The sequence below is a fragment of the Coregonus clupeaformis genome, chromosome 25 (assembly GCF_020615455.1).
Source record: "Coregonus clupeaformis isolate EN_2021a chromosome 25, ASM2061545v1, whole genome shotgun sequence".
Taxonomy (NCBI): Eukaryota; Metazoa; Chordata; class Actinopteri; order Salmoniformes; family Salmonidae; genus Coregonus; species Coregonus clupeaformis.
Window position 1 is genome coordinate 19,446,607 of NC_059216.1, and position 25,993 is coordinate 19,472,599.

Sequence of the window (25,993 nt, forward strand, 5' to 3'; positions counted from 1 at the left end):
TAAGTCGCTTTGGATAAAAGCGTCTGCTAAATGGCATATTATTATTATTATTATTATTATTATTATTAGATAACGCCGTAATAACCTTGGCAATATTTTAGTTACAATCACGTTTAAAATACTTTAATTGTAATATTAACAATATATCTATGTTACTGGAACTTCCCTGTCTGTCAGAATCAACAGTAGACTAATTGACATTTGATTAAGTTATTTCCATCAACTTAGATTCAGCAGCGGGCCGATTTTCTCTTCAGTGGATGGTCCGGGGGCCCCGGAACATAATGACAATTTGTTTAATCGCAAGAAGCCCAGACAGATAGAATATTTCAGACCTTGCTTACATTCGTATACGATCACATGTCTACTATGCGTGGGAATACTTCTGAAGATTTTTAAAATTCAAATCACTTGGAGATGATTTCTTGGTGTTTTTAGTCTTTGATGTCCAACAAAGAAAATGCACACAAAAAACTTTGGGGGGGCCAAATAAAACCACCCACGGGCTAAATAAAACCACCCGCGAGCCAAATAAAACCACCCGCGGGCCAAATAAAACCACCCGCGAGCCAAATAAAACCACCCGCGAGCCAAATAAAACCACCCGCGGGCCAAATAAAACCACCCGCGAGCCAAATAAAACCACCCGCGAGCCAAATAAAACCACCCGCGGGCCAAATAAAACCACCCGCGAGCCAAATAAAACCACCCGCGAGCCAAATACGGGCAGCCAGTTGGGGAACCCTGGGCCCCTATCTTCCCTTCCTTGGACTGTTGTTGTTCCTTTACTGATGCGATTCACCCTCCCACCTTATCAAGACATCTGGGCACTACGAAACACGAGCCAATGACTCTAACTGGGAAAAAGAAACATAATCATGTCATCAATTTGTTATTTTAATAATGCGGTATTGATGAGGAAATGTGAAGATGTGATAATTAATTACTGTCTTATAGCGGCCATGTTGGAAGCCCAGAGGGGTACTGTCTGGTCGTGTCAACACTTGACACTTACATGCGACTTCGAAGCTCTCATTGAACAGACGTGTCTAGACTAACAAAAGTCACTTTGTGGTCTGACTGTGTTCAGATCTGGCTGACCACTTCAGGATTGTGTGCAGATTCCTCCTCAGTCTGGACGTAATTAGGCTACCGAAATGCATACAGTGGTCGGCGTCATCAGCACTCCTCCCACAAGTCTCCAGAAAACGTGTGTTTTGGGACCGAGAGGTACCTTTTCATTGTAACATTAGAGGAAATACGTTTCTAGCGTGTGAGGAACGTGTTTGCTGGCCTCATAAATGCTAGCCAGCTAGCTAATATTTAGAAAAATGATTGTTATTATGCTAACTCGTTTGCAATCCCTTTAGCGTTGCTTGCCAGCTAGCTAATATTTAGAAAAATGATTGTTATTATGCTAACTCGTTTGCAATCCCTTTAGCGTTGCTTGCCAGCTAGCTACAGTAGTCAGCTACAGCCATCAGTTGTGTTATCAAATTTAGCCCATTCCACCGTTTGTGGTGCCTATTTAGCCTATTCCACCGTTTGTGGTGCCTATTTAGCCGATTCCACCGTTTGTGGTGCCTATTTAGCCGATTCCACCGTTTGTGGTGCCTATTTAGCCCATTCCACCGTTTGTTGCATGGCATTTGAATATAGCGTGGGAATGGACACATTTAAATGTAGACGCGTGACGTGTTCGTAACTCCATTAGCAGAATACAAACGCTGCATGAACTGTAAAGTCCCAGACACAGCCTCTGTCTTCTAGCGGCCATGTTGGAAAGCCAGAGGGGTAATAGAGAGTGTGAGGTATTTGAATCGTTCCTTATTACGTGTGTGTTACTAAACATAGACAGATATGACGAACAGTAGCTTAGTAATATTTGATCTTTATTTACAGTAGATGTAAACATTCAACTCTTGATATGACTGCAATGTAGTTAGCGTTGCACATTTCTGGAAAATTCCCAAAATTCCTGGTTGGAGGATTCCCAGATTTCCTGTCTGTTCCTTCATAATTTCAGGAATCTTCCAACCCTAAATGTAGTAAAAGGCATGTTTCACATTTGTATAAAAGACAATCTTGGCAGTTTGACATGTGGTGAATTCTGAGGGGGAAGATAACGTGGTGAACGCTGAGGGGGAAGATAACGTGTTGAACGCTGAGGGGGAAGATAACGTGTTGAACACTGAGGGGGAAGATAACATGTGGTGAATGCTGAGGGGGAAGATAACGTGGTGAATGCTGAGGGGGAAGATAACATGTGGTGAATGCTGAGGGGGAAGATAACGTGGTGAACGGTGAGGGGGAAGATAACGTGGTGAACGCTGAGGGGGAAGATAACGTGGTGAACGCTGAGGGGGAAGATAACATGGTGAATGCTGAGGGGGAAGATAACGTGGTGAATGCTGAGGGGGGAAGATAACATGTGGTGAATGCTGAGGGGGGAAGATAACGTGGTGAACGGTGAGGGGGAAGATAACGTGGTGAACGCTGAGGGGGAAGATAACGTGGTGAACGCTGAGGGGGAAGATAACGTGGTGAACGCTGAGGGGGAAGATAACGTGGTGAACGCTGAGGGGGAAGATAACGTGGTGAATGCTGAGGGGGAAGATAACATGGTGAACGCTGAGGGGGAAGATAACGTGTTGAACACTGAGGGGGAAGATAACGTGTTGAACACTGAGGGGGAAGATAACATGTGGTGAATGCTGAGGGGGAAGATAACATGTGGTGAATGCTGAGGGGGAAGATAACGTGGTGAATGCTGAGGGGGAAGATAACGTGGTGAATGCTGAGGGGGAAGATAACATGTGGTGAATGCTGAGGGGGAAGATAACGTGGTGAATGCTGAGGGGGAAGATAACGTGGTGAATGCTGAGGGGGAAGATAACGTGGTGAACGCTGAGGGGGGAAGATAACGTGGTGAACGCTGAGGGGAAAGATAACATGGTGAACACTGAGGGGGAAGATAACGTGTGGTGAATGCTGAGGGGGAAGATAACATGTGGTGAATGCTGAGGGGGAAGATAACATGTGGTGAATGCTGAGGGGGAAGATAACGTGTTGAATGCTGAGGGGGAAGATAACATGGTGAATGCTGAGGGGGAAGATAACGTGGTGAATGCTGAGGGGGAAAATAACATGGTGAACGCTGAGGGGGAAGATAACGTGGTGAATGCTGAGGGGGAAGATAACATGTGGTGAATGCTGAGGGGGAAGATAACGTGGTGAATGCTGAGGGGGAAGATAACGTGGTGAATGCTGAGGGGGAAGATAACGTGGTGAACGCTGAGGGGGAAGATAAAATAAATGAGAGGAATAACAAAGCAATGGTTTAGAAAAGTCATAAGCTAAAAAACAACGAAACATAAAGCTGATTCTACATGGAGGTTTGTTATATAATAAGATACAAAACAAACTAAAACAACTGGTTTGTAATATACCCTGGCTAGACCTGGTTATACCCTGGCTAGACCTGGTTATACCCTGGCTAGACCTGGTTATACCCTGGCTAGACCTGGTTATACCCTGGCTAGACCTGGTTATACCCTGGCTAGACCTGGTTATACCCTGGCTAGACCTGGTTATACCCTGGCTAGACCTGGTTATACCCTGGCTAGACCTGGTTATACCCTGGCTAGACCTGGTTATACCCTGGCTAGACCTGGTTATACCCTGGCTAGACCTGGTTATACCCTGGCTAGACCTGGTTATACCCTGGCTAGACCTGGTTATACCCTGGCTAGACCTGGTTATACCCTGGCTAGACCTGGTTATACCCTGGCTAGAGCTGGTTATACCCTGGCTAGACCTGGTTATACCCTGGCTAGACCTGGTTATACCCTGGCTAGACCTGGTTATACCCTGGCTAGACCTGGTTATACCCTGGCTAGACCTGGTTATACCCTGGCTAGACCTGGTTATACCCTGGCTAGACCTGGTTATACCCTGGCTAGACCTGGTTATACCCTGGCTAGACCTGGTTATACCCTGGCTAGACCCTTCACAGTACAGTAATGCAGTTGATCTTACAGTTCCTACCATAGAGATAGATAGAGGACCCATGATGGCATCTTTCTATCTCTATGGTTCCTACCCAATTCTTTCAAGTCCTGTTGGGATAACTGTAGTTTGAGGTTACTTCATGAAATGATAATGATTTGACAACAGAGAGTGTGGTTGGTTGCATCCCCAATGGCACCCTATCTATTGTGTGAGCCCTAATCTATAGTGCACTACTTTTGATCAGAGCCCTGTGGGCCCTCATTCCGTCTACGAGTTGGCTCTTTCCTATGCGGTAGCAATTGAGACTGGGAACAAGGTTGTGGGGGTCCTGGTCAAGAGTAGTGCATTGTAAAGGGAATTGGGGGATGCAACCCGTGGATAGTGAGAACAGGGTGGTTCAGATCAGTCGTCCCAGACGATGCCCAGGAGCTCACTGCTGGCGTCCCACAGCCTCCTGGCTGTCTCCTCCTTCCTCCCCTGGGGGCCCACGAAGGCCGGGGCGCAGTCACTGAGAGAGGGCGAGAGAGCACGGTTATTATATACAGTAATTGTGAGGGAGAGAGAGATTTTCTACAGTAACTGTGAGGGAGAGGGAGGAAGAGGAAGCTTGGCTGTTCCTTTGGTTATCTGCATGATCAGTGCTTCCCCTTTTGGTTTTAGTCTGTCATCACATGAAAGTAGAACGTTTCTAATAAATCATTTGGTCATCTAGCAGTTGTGTAATCCAAAGTGACTCACAGAACTGTCAACATTGACAATGACGCATATATTCAGTGGCCGATGTGGCACCATGTTCTAACACACAAACTGTGGGACCGTGTTCTAACCCACAACCTGCAGCACCGTGTTCTAACCCACAGCACCATGTTCTAACCCACAGCACCATGTTCTAACCCACAGCACCATGTTCTAACCCACAGCACCATGTTCTAACCCACAGCCTGCAGCACCGTGTTCTAACCCACAACCTGCAGCACCATGTTCTAACCCACAACATGCAGCACCATGTTCTAACCCACAACCTGCTGCACCATGTTCTAACACACAAACTGTGGGACCGTGTTCTAACACACAAACTGTGGGACCGTGTTCTAACCCACAACCTGCAGCACCGTGTTCTAACCCACAGCACCATGTTCTAACCCACAGCACCATGTTCTAACCCACAACCTGCAGCACCGTGTTCTAACCCACAGCCTGCAGCACCGTGTTCTAACCCACAACCTGCAGCACCATGTTCTAACCCACAACCTGCAGCACCATGTTCTAACCCACAACCTGCAGCACCATGTTCTAACCCACAACCTGCAGCACCATGTTCTAACCCACAACCTGCAGCACCATGTTCTAACCCACAACCTGCAGCACCATGTTCTAACCCACAACCTGCTGCACCATGTTCTAACCCACAGCCTGCTGCACCATGTTCTAACCCACAACCTGCAGCACCATGTTCTAACCCACAACCTGCAGCACCATGTTCTAACCCACAACCTGCAGCACCATGTTCTAACCCACAACCTGCAGCACCATGTTCTAACCCACAACCTGCAGCACCATGTTCTAACCCACAACCTGCAGCACCATGTTCTAACCCACAACCTGCAGCACCATGTTCTAACCCACAGCCTGCAGCACCATGTTCTAACCCACAACCTGCAGCACCGTGTTCTAACCCACAGCACCATGTTCTAACCCACAACCTGCAGCACCATGTTCTAACCCACAACCTGCAGCACCATGTTCTAACCCACAACCTGCAGCACCGTGTTCTAACCCACAGCACCATGTTCTAACCCACAACCTGCAGCACCATGTTCTAACCCACAACCTGCAGCACCATGTTCTAACCCACAGCCTGCAGCACCATGTTCTAACCCACAACCTGCAGCACCGTGTTCTAACCCACAGCACCATGTTCTAACCCACAACCTGCAGCACCATGTTCTAACCCACAACCTGCAGCACCATGTTCTAACCCACAACCTGCAGCACCATGTTCTAACCCACAACCTGCAGCACCGTGTTCTAACCCACAGCACCAAGCTCTAACCCACAGCCTGCAGCACCATGTTCTAACCCACAACCTGCAGCACCGTGTTCTAACCCACAACCTGCAGCACCATGTTCTAACCCACAGCACCAAGCTCTAACCCACAACCTGCAGCACCATGTTCTAACCCACAACCTGCAGCACCGTGTTCTAACCCACAGCACCAAGCTCTAACCCACAACCTGCAGCACCATGTTCTAACCCACAACCTGCAGCACCATGTTCTAACCCACAACCTGCAGCACCGTGTTCTAACCCACAGCACCAAGCTCTAACCCACAACCTGCAGCACCATGTTCTAACCCACAACCTGCAGCACCATGTTCTCACCCACAACCTGCAGCACCATGTTCTAACCCACAACCTGCAGCACCATGTTCTAACCCACAGCCTGCAGCACCATGTTCTAACCCACAGCCTGCAGCACCATGTTCTAACCCACAGCCTGCAGCACCATGTTCTAACCCACAGCACCATGTTCTAACCCACAGCACCATGTTCTAACCCACAGCCTGCAGCACCGTGTTCTAACCCACAGCACCATGTTCTAACCCACAGCCTGCAGCACCGTGTTCTAACCCACAACCTGCAGCACCATGTTCTAACCCACAACCTGCAGCACCATGCTCTAACCCACAACCTGCAGCACCATGTTCTAACCCACAACCTGCAGCACCATGTTCTAACCCACAACCTGCAGCACCATGTTCTAACCCACAACCTGCTGCACCATGTTCTAACCCACAGCCTGCAGTACCATGTTCTAACCCACAGCACCATGTTCTAACCCACAGCACCATGTTCTAACCCACAGCCTGCAGCACCATGTTCTAGCCCACAGCACCATGTTCTAACCCACAACCTGCTGCACCATGTTCTAACCCACAGCCTGCAGCACCATGTTCTAACCCACAGCCTGCAGCACCATGTTCTAACCCACAACCTGCTGCACCATGTTCTAACCCACAGCCTGCAGCACCATGTTCTAACCCACAGCACCATGTTCTAACCCACAGCACCATGTTCTAACCCACAGCACCATGCTCTAACCCACAACCTGCAGCACCATGTTCTAACCCACAACCTGCTGCACCATGTTCTAACCCACAACCTGCAGCACCATGTTCTAACCCACAGCCTGCAGTACCATGTTCTAACCCACAGCCTGCAGCACCATGTTCTAACCCACAACCTGCTGCACCATGTTCTAACCCACAGCCTGCAGTACCATGTTCTAACCCACAGCCTGCAGCACCATGTTCTAACCCACAACCTGCAGCACCATGTTCTAACCTGCAGCACCATGTTCTAACCCACAACCTGCAGCACCATGTTCTAACCCACAGCCTGCAGCACCATGTTCTAACCCACAGCACCAAGCTCTAACCCACAACCTGCAGCACCATGTTCTAACCCACAGCACCATGTTCTAACCCACAACCTGCTGCACCATGTTCTAACCCACAGCACCATGTTCTAACCCACAGCCTGCAGCACCAAGCTCTAACCCACAGCCTGCAGCACCATGTTCTAACCCACAACCTACAGCACCATGTTCTAACCCACAGCCTGCAGCACCGTGTTCTAACCCACAGCACCATGTTCTAACCCACAGCCTGCAGCACCAAGCTCTAACCCACAACCTGCTGCACCATGTTCTAACCCACAGCCTGCAGCACCATGTTCTAACCCACAGCACCATGTTCTAACCCACAGCACCATGTTCTAACCCACAGCACCATGTTCTAACCCACAGCACCATGTTCTAACCCACAACCTGCTGCACCATGTTCTAACCCACAGCCTGCAGCACCATGTTCTAACCCACAACCTGCTGCACCATGTTCTAACCCACAGCCTGCAGCACCATGTTCTAACCCACAGCACCATGTTCTAACCCACAGCACCATGTTCTAACCCACAACCTGCTGCACCATGTTCTAACCCACAGCCTGCAGCACCATGTTCTAACCCACAACCTGCTGCACCATGTTCTAACCCACAGCCTGCAGCACCAAGCTCTAACCCACAGCACCATGTTCTAACCCACAGCCTGCAGCACCAAGCTCTAACCCACAGCCTGCAGCACCATGTTCTAACCCACAACCCACAGCACCATGTTCTAACCCACAGCCTGCAGCACCGTGTTCTAACCCACAGCACCATGTTCTAACCCACAACCTGCAGCACCGTGTTCTAACCCACAGCACCATGTTCTAACCCACAGCCTGCAGCACCGTGTTCTAACCCACAGCACCATGTTCTAACCCACAACCTGCAGCACCGTGTTCTAACCCACAACCTGCAGCACCATGTTCAGCACTAGTGCTGAGCGATTAACCAAAATGTGTTATCGGTTTTTAAACAAATAATGGACCGACGTCGTCGGTTCAAATATTTGGATTCCATTTCGTCAGGGTTTTTTCTGTGAGCTCAATGCACAGTTTCTCTAGAGATGAATCAGATCAAGCCCGAACTGTGCGATGTAGTACGGAGTTGTAGTTTCCAACAGGCCGATATTCTACAATGTTTAGCGCAGAAAATGTGGAAATTAACTACAATGACCATAAACCATTGCTCGTCTACTTGTCTGCTCTATGCTGGGAGCGCAGAAACGGAGAGAGACAGAATAACTCTCAATCGAGAGGAATAGAGAGCAGTCGCTTCGCGAGGAATCTCTACCTGAAAATACATGATCTAAGTCAGGACTGCCCAACCCTATTTTTGGAGCGCTACCCTCCTGTAGGTTTTTGCTCCAACACTAATCTAGCACACCTGATTCTAATAATTAGCAGGTTGATAAAATGAATCAGGTTAGTAACACCTGGGGTTGGAGCGAAAACCTACAGGAGGGCAGCTCTCCAGGAACAGGGTTGGGCAACCCTGATCTAAGTGATTGATAGTTGGTATTTAAAGTCAGCCTTATTTACCTTGAAGAACTACTAAAATAGTGATTTTGTCAGTCAGCATAGGCAGCAGCTCTATAGGTGAGATGATGACTTGGAATGAAATAATAAAGTCAACAAATAAAACTAATGGAATATACACCACAACTGAAATATTTTATTAAAGTCTTATTTATAAATGATGGTTAATAAGTGATAAGCGATAATGGGCAGTCACTACCATCACGGGACTTTTACTAATTGTTTTATTCTATGTTACAGAGTTCAACCCACATAGTGCATTTGTTAGAAACAAATAATCGAAAGCGAAAACAGTGTTTTTTTTATTTTTATATATAATCGAACCGAAACCGAACCGACCTCAAAAAGCACTAATCCCTCAGCACTATAACCCACTGAGCCATTGGAATCACAGTTCTATAAAACCCACTGAGCCATTGGAATCACAGTTCCATCTAACGAGGATCAGGGGCAGAACCTGCTGAGCTTCACACTGTAATCTCACCTGAAGTGTTTCCCGGTGAGGGAGTGCAGCTCCTCCGCCACGGCACAGTAGATGGATGTCTGGGCCCCCTGCCGAGGGCTCTTCAGGAACATGGAGAACAGCGAGAACAGCAGAGACATGATGGTGGAGTGGCGGACCAGCTCCGAGAGCACCGACCCCGGGTGGACAGAGTTCACTGTCACACTGGAACCTGGGAGGGAGGGATGAAGAGAGGAAGTCAGTTACGGCGCTATTGTCAAAGGACAGGCTTTTTGCTTTATCCCCAGCCCCCTGAGACACATTGGTCAGTATACTGAACAGAAATATAAATGCAACATGTAAAGTGTTGGTCCCATGTTTCATGAGCTGAAATAAAAGATCCCAGAAATGTTTCATACGCACAAAAAGCTTATTTCTCTCAAATTCTGTGCACAAATTTGGTTACATCCCTGTCAGTGAACATTTCTCCTTTGCTAAAATAATCAGTCCAACTGACAGGTGTGGCATATCAAGAAGCTGATTAAACAGCATGATCATTACACAGGTGCACCTTGTGCTGGGGACAATAAAAGGCCAATCTAAAATGTGCAGTTTTGTTACACAACACAATGCCACAGATGTCTCAAGTTGAGGGAGCGTGCAATTGGCCTGCTGACTGCAGGAATGTCCACCAGAGCTGATGCCAGAGAATTGAATGTTCATTTCTCTACCATAAGCCGCCTCCAACGTCGTTTTAGAGAATTTTGCAGTACGTCCAACCGGCCTCACAACCGCAGACCATGTGTAACCACGCCAGCCCAGGACCTCCCCAGACCACGTGTAACCACGCCAGCCCAGGACCTCCACATCCGGCTTCTTCACCTGCGGGGTCGTCTGAGACCAGCCACCCGGACAGCTGATGAAACTGAGGAGTATTTCTGTTTGTAATAAAGCCCTTTTGTGGGGAAAAACGCATTCTGATTGGCTGGGCCTGGCTCCCCAGTTGGGTGGGCCTATGCCCTCCCAGGCCCACCCATGGCTGCACTCCTGCCCAGTCATGTGAAATCCATAGATTAGGGCCTAATGAATTTAATTCAATTGACTGATTTCCTTATATGAACTGTAACTCAATACAATCTTTGGAATTGTTGCGTGTTGCATTTTATATTTTTGTTCAGTGCATTCAGAAAGTATTCAGACCCCTTGACTTTTTCCACATTTTGTTACTTTACAGCCTTATTCTAAAATGGATGAAATTGTTTTTTCCCCTCATAAAGCTACCCCATAATGACAAAGCAAAAACTGTTTTTTATAAATTTTTGCTAATGTATAAAATAAAATAAACTGAAATATCACATTTACATAAGTATTCAGATCCTTTACTCAGTACTTTGTTGAAGCACCTTTGGCAGCGATTACAGCCTTGAGTCTTCTTGGGTATGACGCTACAAGCTTGGCACACCTGTATTTGGGGAGTTTCTCCCATTCTTCTCTGCAGATCCTCTCAAGCTCTGTCAGGTTGGATGGGGAGCGTCGCTGCACAGCTATTTTCAGGTCTCTCCAGAGATGTTCGATTGGGTTCAAGTCCGGGCTCTGGCTGGGCCACTCAAGGACATTCAGAGACTTGTCCCGGAGCCACTCCTGCATTGTCTTGGCTGTGTGCTTAGGGTCGTTGTCCTGTTGGAAGGTGAACCTTCTCCCCAGTCTGAGGTCCTGAGCGCTCTGGAGCAGGTTTACATCAAGGATCTCTCTATACTTTGCTCCGTTCATCTTTCCCTCGATCCTGACTAGTCTCCCAGTCCCTGCCGCTGAAAAACATCCCCACAGCATGATGCTGCCACCACCATGCTTCACCATAGGGATGGTGCCAGGTTTCCTCCAGACATGACGCTTGGCATTGAGGCCAAAGAGTTCAATCTTGGTTTCATCAGACCAGAGAATCTTGTTTCTCATGGTCTAAGAGTCCTTTAGGTGCCTTTTGGCAAACTCCAAGCGGGCTGTCATGTGCCTTTTTACTGAGGAGTGGCTTCCGTCTGGCTACTCTACCATTTGCATGCTGCAGACATGTTTTGGTACCCTTCCATCTGTGCCTCGAGACTCGGAGCTCTACGGACAATTCCTTCGACCTCATGGCTTGGTTTCTGCTATGACATGCACTGTCAACTGAGGGACCTTTATATAGCCAGGTGTGTGCCTTTCCAAATCATGTCCAATCAATTGAATTTACCACAGCTGGACTCCAATCAAGTTGTAGAACCATCTCAAGGATGATCAATGGACACAGGATGCACCTGAGCTCAATTTCGAGTCTCATAGCAAAGGGTCTGAATACTTATGTAAATAAGGTATTTCAGTTTTTTTTTTCTTTCATAAATTTGCTAACATTTCTAAAAACCTGTTTTTGCTTTGTCATTATGGGGTATTGTGTGCAGAATGATGAGGACATTTTTTTATTTAATCAATTTTAGAATAAGGTTGTAACGTAGCAAAATGTGTAAAAAGGGAAGAGGTCTGAGAACTTTCAGAATGCACTGTAGTATGTAACCCCCCCCCCTTCCCTCGCTCTCCCCTCCCTCCCCCTTCCCTCGATCTTCCCCCTCCCTCCCCCTTCCCTCTCTCTTCCCCCTCCCTCCCTCTCCCTCTCCCTTCCCCCTCCCTCTCCCCCTCCCTCTCTCTTCCCCCTCCCTCCCTCTCCCTCTCCCTTCCCCCTCCCTCTCCCCCTCCCCTCCCTCGCTCTTTCCCCTCCCTCTCCCCGTCCCTCGCTCTTCCCCCATCCGCTCCCCCTCCCTCGCTCTTCCCTTCCCTCGCTCCTCCCTCTCCCCCTCCCTCTCCCCTTCCCTCGCTCTTCCCCCTCCCTCTCCCCGTCCCTCGCTCTTCCCCCATCCGCTCCCCCTCCCTCGCTCTTCCCTTCCCTCACTCTTCCCCCTCCCCTCGCTCTTCCCCCATCCCACTCCCCCTCCCTACCTTTGAGTCTGCGGGCCAGCTCTCTAGCGAACAGGACGTTGGCCAGCTTGCTCTGGCAGTATGCGAGGCCGCTGTTGTAGCTGCCCTGGCTGAGGAGGTCATGGAAGCGGATCCAGCCAAAGTTGTGAGCCAGGGAGGAAACCACGACGATGCGGGCCGGAGCGCTCCGCTTTAGCAGGCCAATCAGGAGGTACGTCAACAGGAAGTGACCTACCAGGAAGAAACAGTAAACAACAATACATTATGCAATCCGTGTTGCACTGCAACAAAGGATCAGAGTGTAATATCCTAATATCAGAAAAATAAAACTATGATTGGAGTTGTTGAATGTAACACTGTTTTTATGTCATAGGGCCACTGGAAGTGATCTACCAGTAGTAAACAGTAAACAACAACACGATTCAATCAGTGCTGCTTTGTCAGAAAGTAAATAATATTAGGATCATGTTGAATGAAGTACTACTTTGTACACGGTTAGTATTATGAAGTACTACTTTGTACACATTAGTATTATGAAGTACTACTTTGTACACGGTTAGAATTATGAAGTACTACTTTGTACACGGTTAGTATTATGAAGTACTACTTTGTACACGGTTAGTATTATGAAGTACTACTTTGTACACGGTTAGTATTGTTAAGGCTAGCGGCCCACATGCTCTTCAAAAGGCTATACGGTCACTCCTGACCTGCAAAATAATATTTAATTTCAGAATTTGTTAAAATGTAGGTTAGGGATTAGTTAAGGGATTAGTTAAGGTAAGGGTCAGTTTCAGATTTTGTTTACTAGTTTTACAGGTCAGGAGTGCCCTTATAGCCTCTCCCTCTTCATACAGTAGATACTGTAAGTGCTCTTCATATATAAGGGCTACAGCTCTTCATATATAAGGGCTACAGCTCTTCATATATAAGGGCTACAGCTCTTCATATATAAGGGCTACAGCTCTTAAGGGCTACAGCTCTTCATATATAAGGGCTACAGCTCTTCATATATAAGGGCTACAGCTCTTAAGGGCTACAGCTCTTCGTATATAAGGGCTACAGCTCTTCATATATAAGGGCTACAGCTCTTAAGGGCTACAGCTCTTCATATATAAGGGCTACAGCTCTTCATATATAAGGGCTACAGCTCTTCATATATAAGGGCTACAGCTCTTCATATACAGTGCATTGGGAAAGTATTCAGACCCATTTTGACTTTTTACACATTTTGTTACATTACAGCCTTATTCTAAAATTGATTAAAATTGTTGTTTTTTCCCCCTCAAGAACACAGTGGCCTAGATACCAGTAGTGGAAAAAGTACCCAATTGTCATACTTGAGTAAAAGTAAAGACACCTTAAAATAAAATCATTCAAGTAAAATTCACCCAGTAAAATACTACTTGAGTAAAAGTCTAAAAGTATTTGGTTTTAAATATGCTTAAGTATCAAAAGTGAAAGTATAAATCATTTCAAATTCCTTATATTAAGCAAACCAGACGGCACGATTTTCTTGTTTTTTAAAATTCACAGCTAGCCAGGGGCACACTGCAACAGTCAGACATAATTTACAAACGAAGCATGTGTGTTTAGTGAGTCTGCCTGATCAGAGGCAGTAGGGATGACCAGGGATGTTCTCTTGATAAGTGCATGAATTCGACAATTTTTCTGTCCTGCTAAGCATTCAAAATGTAACGAGTACTTTTGGGTGTCAGGGAAAATGTAAAAAGTACAGTATTTTCTTTAGGAACGTAGTGGAGTAAAAATAAAAGTTGTCTAAAATATAAATAGGAAAGTACAGATACCCAAATGTCACGAACGTTGAGAGACGGGTCAGACCAAGGTGCAGCGTGGTATGCGAACATGTTTATTAAACGAATAAACACTCACGACAAAACAACAAACCAACCAACGTAACGTGAAGTCCAAGGCTATACACAATACAAGCCTAACACGGAACAAGATCCCACAACTAAGGTAGGCAAACAGGCTACTTAGGTATGATCCCCAATCAGAGACAACGAGCGACAGCTGCCTCTGATTGGGAATCACACCCAGCCAAACATAGAAATACGAATCCTAGATCCTAAACATAGAATACATCACATAGATTTCCACACCCTGACTCAACATACAAGAGCTCCAGGCGTGACACCAAAAAACGACTTAAGTAGTACTTTAAAGTATTTTTTACTTACAGTTGAAGTCGGAAGTTCACATACACTTAGGTTGGGGTCATTCAAACTCGTTTTTCAACCACCACAAATGTCTTGTTAACAAACTATAGTTTATCACAATTCCAGTGGGTCAAACGTTTACATACACTAAGTTGACTGTACCTTTAAACAGCTTGGAAAATTCCAGAAAATGATGTAATGGCTTTAGAAGCTTCTGATAGGCTAATTGACATCATTTGAGTCAATTGGATGTGTACCTGTGGATGTATTTCAAGGCCTACCTTCAAACTCAGTGCCTCTTTGCTTGACATCGTGGGAAAATCAAAAGAAATCAGCCAAGACCTCAGAAAAGAAATTGTAGACCTCCACAAGTCTGGTTCATCCTTGGGAGCAATTTCCAAACGCCTGAAGGTACCACGTTCATCTGTACAAACAATAGTACGCAAGTATAAACACCATGGGACCACGCAGCCGTCATACCGCTCAGGAAGGAGACGCGTTCTGTCTCCTAGAGATGAACGTACTTTGGTGCGAAAAGGGTAAATTAATCCCAGAACAACAGCAAAGGACCTTGTGAAGATGCTGAAGGAAACAGGTACAAAAGTATATATATCCACAGTAAAACGAGTCCTATATCGACATAACCTAAAAGGCCGCTCAGCAAAGAAGAAGCCACTGCTCCAAAACCGCCATAAAAAAGCTCTCCTTGCTCCTGGAAAAGCATGCAATTGAAGATGTATAACCAGCGCAACAAAACTGCGGGTTTTCAATGTATTTTCTGGTGCCAAAAAAAGGCGGAGGCCTCAGTCCGATCCTGGACCTAAGGTGCCTCAGTCCGATCCTGGACCTAAGGTGGCTGAATCGTCATCTTTCAGCACTTCCCTTCAAAATGCTGCCAATCAAAACCACCCTTCGGTCAGTACAACCAGGTGATTGGTTCACCGCAGTGGACCTGAAAGACTCATACTTTCATATCCCCATTCTACCAGCACACAGAAAATAATTCACATTTGCCTTTGAAAAACTTGTTTATCAGTTTTGCGTTTGACCCTTCGGCCTTTTGCTCCCCCCTCACACTTTCACAAAGGCCCCCCTTCGCCAAAGTCAGGGTCCTGAACTACTTAAATGATTGGCTAATATGTGCAGGGTCACAAAGCCAAGCTTTGGCAAACACATCCATGGTCTCACTTCACCTCTCCGAGTTGGGACTAACAATGAACTTGGAAAATTGTTTTCTGGTCCCCACTCAGTGTGTGCACGTGCACTTCCTGGGCTTGACACGGGACAGTCAAATCATGCGAGCAACACACTCTCTCCAGAAAGAGATTTAAACTGAGAAAACAGGTGACAGATTGTCTAGGCCTCCTAGCTTCTGCAGTCCATGGTGTACAGCCAATATAGCTACAACAGACACAATCTATGTCCCAGAAGGACTGACAATTTCAATGAGTTGCTGGAGAGCAATGCAATGGTGGTACAACCGACACAATCTAAACTCAGCAGAAAAAAGAAAACGTCCTCTCACTGTCAACCGCGTTTATTTTCAGCAAACTTAACATGTGTAAATATTTGTATGAACAAAACAAGATTCAACAGCTGAGACATAAACTGAACAAGTCCCACAGACATGTGACTAACAGAAATGGAATAATGTGTCCCTGAACAAAGGTGGGGGGTCAAAATCAAAAGTAACAGTCAGTATCTGGTGTTGCCACCAGCTGCATTAAGTACTGCAGTGCATCTCCCCCTCATGGACTGCACCAGATTTGCCAGTTCTTGCTGTGAGGCACCTGCAAGTTCCCTGACATTTCTGAGGGGAATGGCCCTAGCCCTCACCCTCCGATCCGGTCCCAGACGTGCTCAATGGGATTGAGATCCGGGCTCTTCGCTGGCCATGGCAGAACACTGACATTCCTGTCTTGCAGGAAATCACGCACAGAACGAGCAGTATGGCTGGTGGCATTGTCATGGAGGGTAATGTCAGGATGAGCCTGCAGGAAGGGTACCACATGAGGGAGGAGGATGTCTTCCCTGTAACGCACAGCGTTTAGATTGCCTGCAATGACAACAAGCTCAGTCCGATGATGCTGTGACACACCGCCCCAGACCATGACGGACCCTCCATCTCCAAATCGATCCCGCTCCAGAGTACAGGCCTTGGTGTAACGCTCATTCCTTCGACAATAAACGCGAATCCGACCATCACCCCTGGTGAGACAAAACCGCGACTCGTCAGTGAAGAGCACTTTTTGCCAGTCCTGTCTGGTCCAGCGACGGTGGGTTTGTGCCCGTGATGTCTGGTGAGGACCTGCCTTACAACAGGCCTACAAGCCCTTAGTCCAGCCTCTCTCAGCCTATTGCGGACAGTCTGAGCACTGATGGAGGGATTGTGCGTTCCTGGTGTAACTCGGGCAGTTGTTGTTGCCATCCTGTACCTGTCCCGCAGGTGTGATGTTCGGATGTACCGATCATCTGCAGGTGTTGTTACACGTGGTCTGCCACTGCGAGGACGATCAGCTGTCCGTCATGTCTCCCTGTAGCGCTGTCTTAGGTGTCTCACAGTACGGACATTGCAATTTATTGCCCTGGCCACATCTGCAGTCCTCATGCCTCCTTGCAGCATGCCTAAGGCACGTTCACGCAGATGAGCAGGGACCCTGGGCATCTTTCTTTTGGTGTTTTTCAGAGTCAGTAGAAAGGTCTCTTTAGTGTCCTAAGTTTCCATAACTCTGACCTTAATTGCCTACCGTCTGTAAGCTGTTAGTGTCTTAACGACCGTTCCACAGGTGCATGTTCATTAATTGTTTATGGTTCATTGAACAAGCATGGGAAACAGTGTTTAAACCCTTTACAGTGAAGATCTGTGAAGTTATTTGGATTTTTTACGAATTATCTTTGAAAGACAGGGTCCTGAAAAATGGACATTTCTTTTTTTGCTGAGTTTATGTCCCAGAAGTGACGAACACAAAAAGCTGACATTTTCAATGAGTTGCTGAAGAGCAATACAGTGGTGACGCCTAGCACTTCAAACTCCCAGCAGCCACCCTGCAACCACCCTGCATCCCACTGCTGGCTTGCCTCTGAAGCTAAGTAGGGTTGGTCCTGGTCAGTCCCTGGATGGGAGACCAGATGCTGCTGGAAGTGGTGTTGGAGGGTCAGTAGGGGGCGCTCTTTCCTATGGTATAAAAATATATATATACTGAACAAAAATATAAACATGTAAAATGTTGGTCCCATGTTTCATGAGTTGAAATAAAATATCCCTGAATTTGTCCATATGCACAAAAAGCTTATTTCTCACAAATTTGGTTAGATCGCTGTTCTTGAACATTTCCCCTTTGCCAAGATAATCCATCCACCTGACAGGTGTGGCATATCAAGAAGCTGATTAAACAGTATGATCATTACACAGGTGCACCTTGTGCTGGGGACAATAAAAGGCCAATCTAAAATGCGCAGTTTTGTCACACAATGCCACAGATGTCTAAAGTTTTGAGGGCGCATGCAATTGGCATGCTGACTACAGGAATGTCCACAATAGCTGTTGCCAGATATTTTAATGTTAATTTCTCTACCATAAGCCACCTCCAACATGGTTTTAGAGAATTTGGCAGTACATCCAACCGGCCTCACAATCGCAGACCACGTGTAACCATGCCAGCCTAGGACCTCCACATCCGGCTTCTTCACCTGCGGGATCATCTGAGACCAGCCACCTGGACAGCTGATGAACCTGAGGAGTATATCTGTCTGTAATAAAGCCCTTTTGTGTGGAAAAACGAATTCTGTTTGGCTGAGCCTGGCTCCCCAGTCGGTGCGCCTGGCTCCCAATTGGGTGGGCCTATGCCCTCCCAGGCCCACCCATGGCTGCACCCCTGCCCAGTCATGTGAAATCCATAGATTAGGGCCTAATGAATTTATTTCAATTGACTGATTTCCTTATATTAACTGTAACTCAGTAAAATCGTTGAAATTGTTACATGTTGCGTTTATATTTTAGTTCAGTATATATCCCAATGCCCCAGGGCAGTGATTGGGGACATTGCCCTGTGTAGGGTGCTGTCTTTCGGATGGGATGTTAAACGGGTGTCCTGACTCTCCTAGACGCAGTTCAGATGACTTTGACCACAGACACCTCCGTACAGGGACGGGGAACGGTCTTGAACCAGTCAGGGGTCCATGGACAACGGCTCACATCAACGTCCTGGAGCTCAAGGCGGTTTACTCCAGGCACTCCGTCACTTCATCCCAGTACTGAGAAGACAACACGTACTGATACGGACAGACAACCAAACTGTGGTTGCACACATGAACCGCCAGTGTCAATGGCTAGTAGCTGGAGAGCTACTGCTTTGGTCAAACAGATACCTTACATCCCTCAGAGCAATACACCTGCCGGGGGTGGAGAATCAGGAAGCAGACCTTCTCTCCAGAGGAGGCCCTCTTCCTGGTGGAGAATCAGGCAGCAGACCTTCTCTCCAGAGGAGGCCCTCTTCCTTCAGACAATACACCTGCCGGGGGTGGAGAATCAGGCAGCAGACCTTCTCTCCAGAGGAGGCCCTCTTCCTGGTGGAGAATCAGGCAGCAGACCTTCTCTCCAGAGGAGGCCGTCTTCCTGGTGGAGAATCAGGGAGCAGACCTTCTCTCCAGAGGAGGCCGTCTTCCTGGTGGAGAATCAGGCAGCAGACCTTCTCTCCAGAGGAGGCCCTCTTCCTGGTGGAGAATCAGGCAGCAGACCTTCTCTCCAGAGGAGGCCCTCTTCCTGGTGGAGAATCAGGCAGCAGACCTTCTCTCCAGAGGAGGCCCTCTTCCTGGTGGAGAATCAGGAAGCAGACCTTCTCTCCAGAGGAGGCCCTCTTCCTGGTGGAGAATCAGGAAGCAGACCTTCTCTCCAGAGGAGGCCCTCTTCCTTCAGACTGGAAGATACATCCCATGGTAGTGGAGATGATCTGGGCGCAATTCAGAATGGCCATTGGCGAACTGTTCACATAGCAAGACTCAACCCTATGTGGTTCTCCATAAAGGGTCCAGCAGGCCAACTCCGGGTCAATGCCCTATCAGATAGATAAGGGGGCTGCTGGATGCGTTTCCACCAATTCCCTCGCTCCCTCAGGTGTTGAGGAAGATCAGTCTCCAGAGCTCGTCAGTTGTACTTGTTGCTCCACATTGGCCACAGAATCACTGTTTTTTTTTAGACCTTGTACAGCTAACGACCCCTCAACCATGGCAACTCCCTCTTCAAGTGGACCTCCTGTCACAATAGAACGGCAAGCTTTGGCACCCCAGACCCGGCACACTGACGTTGTGGGTGAGGCCCCTGAACGTGACCACCTTGTAGCTGCAGGGTTGAACCTCCTCGGTAAAATTGATTTAAAAAATCAGGCAGCCAGGGCATCCTCTGTATTCCTACAGGTGGAACGTGTTCAGGAAGTGGTGTGTCGACCCATGCAGAATCGCCATCTTCCAGGAAGTGGTGTGTCGACCCATGCAGAATCGCCATCTTCCAGGAAGTGGTGTGTCGACCCATGCAGAATCGCCATCTTCCAGGAAGTGGTGTGTCGACCCATGCAGAATCGCCATCTTCCAGGAAGTGGTGTGTCGACCCATGCAGAATCGCCATCTTCCAGGAAGTGGTGTGTCGACCCATGCAGAATCGCCATCTTCCTGCCCAATTTCTGTCATTTCCTCCTGGAGTTTATGGCTGCAGGGAAGTCCCCATCTAAATAGATTCTATATATCTCCCCACAGGAGAGTCAGTGAGTTGCGTGCACTTTGCCGGGTGAGGGCATTAGGTGTCTATCTTGCTACAACAAGAACTGTTTGTCAAACCGAGCAGCTTTTTGTTTGTTATGGGGAGAACACAAAGGTCCAGGTTATGACCACACCATCATTTACATTTTAGTCCTTTAGCAGACGCTCTTATCCAGGTTAAGTGCCTTGCTCAAGGGCACGTCGACAGATTTTTCACCTAGTCGGCTCGGGGATTAGAACCAGCGACCTTTCGGTTACTGGCACTACGCTCTTAACCACTAAGCCACCTGCCGCCATCAGTGGGGTCTGTGGTTCTGGACACGGCCCACTCTCTCAACCCAGTTAAGTGAGTGTTCCGTGAACCTTGTACAAAGTTACTTATCAACCGTCAGTGAAATGGATGTTCTATACAGCGGCCTTCCACTCTTGGTGCTGTTGCACCCAATCGAAGCCTCATTTGTAAGTTTTAGCTTTCAGCTTGCTTGTTTATTTGGTTGTATACCACATTTTGAAATTATTTTTTTACCCTGTTGGGTGATTTATATTCTGTTGCATCATGGAGATCCCATAGGTCAGGGTTCTTCAATTCCGGTCCTGGAGGGCCGAAACACCTCTGTTTTTCATCCTCTCCTTCTAATCAGGGGCTAATTCAGACCTGGGACACTAGGTGAGTGCAATTAACTACCAGGTAGAAATAAAAAACAGAAGTGTTTTCGGCCCTCCAGGACCGGAATTGAAGAACCCTCCCATAGGTCATTTAGTGACCTGTTACTCTACTCAGAGAACCAAGGTTACATCCGTAACCCAACATTTAAAAAAAAACATCTGTAGCGCAAACAAGGTAGATTGATAGACGGTCACTCATGCATTAGCCATTGGGCTATGTTTTAAAAAAGGCTCTCAACCAATACCAGGGAAGGAAAAAGTAACAAAAATCCTAAATTATCAAAAACAGTCACCAACAGTGTTGGCTAGTGTAGTCCTTTATCGCCTCATTAACTTGCATGAATTACTTAAGATATTACTCAGCCGTATCTTCAAGTCCTTGGCCCGCTTCCTCGGCGGTACTGTAGATATGTCTCTTTCCATCTATGGTGATGATAAGCCTGGCTGGGTACAGTAGGTCTGGCTGGGTACAGTAGGCCTGGCTGGGTACAGTAGGTCTGGCTGGGTACAGTAGGTCTGGCTGGGTACAGTAGGTCTGGCTGGGTACAGTAGGTCTGGCTGGGTACAGTAGGCCTGGCTGGGTACAGTTGGTCTGGCTGGGTACAGTAGGTCTGGCTGGGTACAGTTGGTCTGGCTGGGTACAGTAGGTCTGGCTGGGTACAGTTGGTCTGGCTGGGGCTGGCTGGGTACAGTTGGTCTGGCTGGGTACAGTTGGTCTGAATGGGTACAGTAGGTCTGGCTGGGTACAGTAGGTCTGGCTGGGTACAGTAGGTCTGGCTGGGTACAGTTGGTCTGGCTGGGTACAGTTGGTCTGAATGGGTACAGTAGGCCTGGCTGGGTACAGTAGGTCTGGCTGGGTACAGTAGGTCTGGCTGGGTACAGTAGGTCTGGCTGGGTACAGTAGGTCTGGCTGGGTACAGTTGGTCTGAATGGGTACAGCGGTAGCGGAGGTCAGTTTCTTCTTGATATTGGCATACTCCGCGCATTGTCGTTGGAGCTCCACAGGGAAATCCTGTTACACAACAGTTTCCCGTCCCAGATCAGCTTCTCCTTTTAACCCGCAGCTCTCATGATGTTCTGTCGGTTGCTCCATCGTAGCAGGTGTATGTAGTATGGACATTGTGGTTCGGGCAGGATCGGAGGCTTCGGCGCCATCTCTCTCTAAAGTATTCTGCCGGGTCAGAATACTTTAGGTCCAGAATGTACCGGAGTATCTCGCCCGTTGTCTTGTTCGGGTCACCCGCCTCGAAGTAGGGCCTCTTTCAGGCCCACCAGGACCAGGTTAGTTCTCCTGCTACGTGACTCCAAATCGGGTTTTCAGGTAGTCCTGGTGTTTGGTGTTTTACGTCTTCTTCCTCTGTCTTACTCTGGTGTTCTGGTGCCCCAATCCGCTTCTCTGCCTTGACTACTCTGCTCAACACGGACTTAGTGTGTTTTTAAACTTCTTTAGTAGAGTCGTCGAGTAGATCAAACCTCTGCTGGAATGAGTTCTTGATGCTGGTGACCTCCTCAGTCAGGTGCCGTGCCCAGCTCGGCGTCTCCTCCTCGGTCAGGTGCCGTGCCCAGCTCGGCGTCTCCTCCGCAGTCAGGTGCCGTGCCCAGCTCGGCGTCTCCTCCGCAGTCAGGTGCCGTGCCCAGCTCGGCGTCTCCTCCTCGGTCAGGTGCCGTGCCCAGCTCGGCGTCTCCTCCTCGGTCAGGTGCCGTGCCCAGCTCGGCGTCTCCTCCTCAGTCATTATATGTTTGGTAGCAGGCCGATTTGTATCTAGTTTCTTTGCTGCTTGCTGGTCTCCGGTCGGACTCCTGTACCAGTAATTTACCAAACTGTGTGCAAAGTACAGTTTACGAACTTGAAGTGGGCTTTTTAGGGTGTTAAAATAGGCTATACTTGGCAAAATGTCAAGGTCTGGAATGCGAGAGGAAACAAGTATGCCATTTTGTTCATTCATGTTGGGGTTTGTGTGTACGGAAAGACAAATTGAGCCCTAGAAGTGAGTCTGCTGTAAAATCTCACCCAGGTGGTTGACCCCCAGCTGCATCTCGAAACCGTCGTTGGTCTTCATGTAGGGACACATCATGACCCCTGCATTGTTGATCAGGATGTGGAGGTGGTTGACCTCTGTCGGTATCAGATACAAAGTCAATATTATACTTTGCTTTACAGAGTAACACATTATAATATTAGTGCTTGCCTTGAAATAAACTAATAACACTAGAATAATTACTGTAATATTGTAATAACACTAGAATAAATACTGTGATAAACTGTAACAACACTAGAATAAATACTGTAATAATATTGTAATAACTTGTAAAAGTTATGTGGTTTGTGTCCCAAATGGTACCCTATTCCCTATGGGCCCTGGTCAAAAGTAGTGCACTTACATAGGGAATAGGGTGCGATTTGGGACACATAGTAGGCTTACCTCGGAGGAAGCGTTGTGCGAAGGCCCGTATGGAGCTGGTATCAGCCAGGTCTAGCTCTCGGACCTCTACGTTTGCCTTGCAGTAGATACGTCGTATCGATGCTGCGGCCTCCTCACCCTTCTCCACATCCCGGCACGCCATGATCACCCTTGCACCTGGTAATAGACAATAACCAATAATCAGCATCATTGATACTTTCTTTGATGGTCTCCTTCCTCCTCCTCCTCCTCCTCCTCCTCCTCCTCCTCCTCCTCATCTTCATCATCCTCCTCCTCATCCTCCGCTTCCTCTTCATCCTCCTCTTCCTCCTCCTCCTCCTCTTCCTCTTCCTCCTCCTCTTCCTCCTCCTCCTCCTCCTCTTCCTCCTCTTCCTCTTATCATTATCTTTGTAGTGATGAAGGAAAGGAGGCCTCACCATTAATGACTATTGTGAAGAAGACCATGTGTCCCAAATGAAACCTTATTCCCTCAAGTGCACCATTTTTGACCAGGGCCCCAAAGTAGTGCACTATATAAGGAATAGGGTACCATTTGGCTGCGTTTACACAGGCAGCTCAATTCTGATCTTCTGCCCAATTACTGGCAATAAGATCAGAATGGGCTGTCTGTGTAAACGCAGCCATTGAGACGCAGCCCTGTATGTGTCAGTCAGTCACCTCTGATAGCCAGGTCCAGGGCAGTCTCCTTCCCAATACCAGTGTTGGCTCCAGTAATCAGGACCGTCTTCCCGTCCAGCCGGGCCATAGACATACATGCTCCACCAGCGGAGTATTTCCTGACAGACAAACCAAATGGATCTGTGTTATTATCTACAGTCAAACTTCCCCTATCAGTCCTGTATGTGTTGGCAAGGTTGGCAATGGCATATAGTCAAAAGTCCCCACCAGGGACTGCATCCCAAATTACACCCTATTCTCCATATAGTTCCCATCCCCACTCTATCCCCACTCTATCCCCACTCTATCCCCACTCTATCCCCACTCTATCCCCACTCTACCCCCACTCTATCCCCACTCTATCCCCACTCTATCCCCACTCTACCCCCACTCTATCCCCACTCTACCCCCACTCTATCCCCACTCTACCCCCACTCTATCCCCACTCTATCCCCACTCTATCCCCACTCTATCCCCACTCTATCCCCACTATAGTGGGAAAAGGGTTCCATTTGGGACAGACCCTGAATAGAGATAAATGGGGTACACTTTTTTTTTTTAGGGGGGGCAGTGGGGTTTATTATTATTCATGAGTAGTGCTGATCATTCAACATGCAACATATTGTTACTCAATATGCAGGATCACTCACTGGCAACAATGATCAAACGTCAACTCGTTCGACTCAGTCCGGTCTATTAACCAACGGCTCACGGAACATAACGGTTACACATATAACTCTGCCCACGCGCGCAACACTGTTGTGCATAATCATGTAATGAAATATTGTAGCGCGTTACTGTACAGCACTCCGCTACCTAACGAATTGCATTATTTATTCCTACCAGTAGCCTAGTCCCCTGTAGTTTAGTTGGTAGAGCATGGCGCTTGCAACGCCAGGGTTGTGGGTTCGTTTCCCACGGGGGGGCAGTATGAAAAATGTATGCACTCACTAACTGTAAATCGCTCTGGATAAGAGCGTCTGCTAAATGACTAAAATGTATATTGACAAATGAACCATATTCAATTGACAGTGCATTTAGAGCATTTGTTCCACAAAACAACAACAAATTAATGTTGTTTTGAAAAATGTGGTTGTCTTCATTATGGAAAATAGTGTTAATATATTGCATAAGAATAGTCTGGATCATCGTCATCAACATTGATGTCGACTCACCCATTAATTCCCGCAAATAGCCTTTTTAACCCAATGGCAAAACACAATCCCTTCGTCTTTAGCTTGACAATGACAGTAAATCATCTCTACTGAGGTTAGACTAATTAGTCTATATGAGATGCCAAGCATAGAGTCAGACGATGCATCGACTATAGCCTCGAACATATAGCGCTTATTCTTACCTAATGTGGGGTGCGAATAAAACCATGAGCAGCGCAACCACCCCAAGACCTGCGACAATTAATACGAGAACCATCATGACACGGATCCGCGCTCTCCTCTATTGTAGCTCTTCTTCACTGCTGTTCCTTCATGGCTCGGTTCTGTTCCACGGACCAACAGCTGATCCAAGATGTCTAAAGCTTTACGGTGAAGTGTAGGAGGATGAGTTTATATATACATCATTGGTTGTCACAGCGATGCTCGTTCAATGGAATCCTGGGATTGTAGTCTTCCATAGATTCAAAGCAAACGGCATTACTTCCTATTGCATTTGAAGTTGTATGTAAAGACAGTTCCGCAATGCATATTTATCCATTTGTAAAAACACAATAGGCCTATTTGTCATTCACAGTAAATTCTACAATTTCTACAACCTGCTATTTGGTTTGAAATATACTAGTCCTAACCTTCAGATGAAAAAAAGGTAAAGATCGCCAGTTTGTAGTCCTAAAAACCGGAAATGAGTTACCGTTGGTTCCTTCAGCCGTTCCAAAGCGGGAAAAATAGGATTTTGGGATAATCGCCGAAAATAAAGATCTGAGA

General features: G+C 47.4%; 1 protein-coding gene across 1 annotated transcript; it reads right to left on the minus strand.

Moving 5' to 3' along the window:
- Nucleotides 1-1,875: 1,875 nt before the first annotated feature.
- LOC121539111 (retinol dehydrogenase 11-like) lies at nt 1,876-25,657 on the minus strand. The gene is made up of 7 exons (XM_045207445.1): nt 25,411-25,657; nt 24,054-24,172; nt 23,397-23,552; nt 22,985-23,089; nt 12,398-12,607; nt 9,476-9,665; nt 1,876-4,519 (listed from the first exon to the last, which is right to left on the minus strand). The coding sequence occupies exons 1-7, from the start codon at nt 25,485-25,487 to the stop codon at nt 4,414-4,416; spliced, it is 963 nt and encodes a 320-aa protein (XP_045063380.1). The 5' UTR covers nt 25,488-25,657; the 3' UTR covers nt 1,876-4,413.
- Nucleotides 25,658-25,993: the final 336 nt, after the last annotated feature.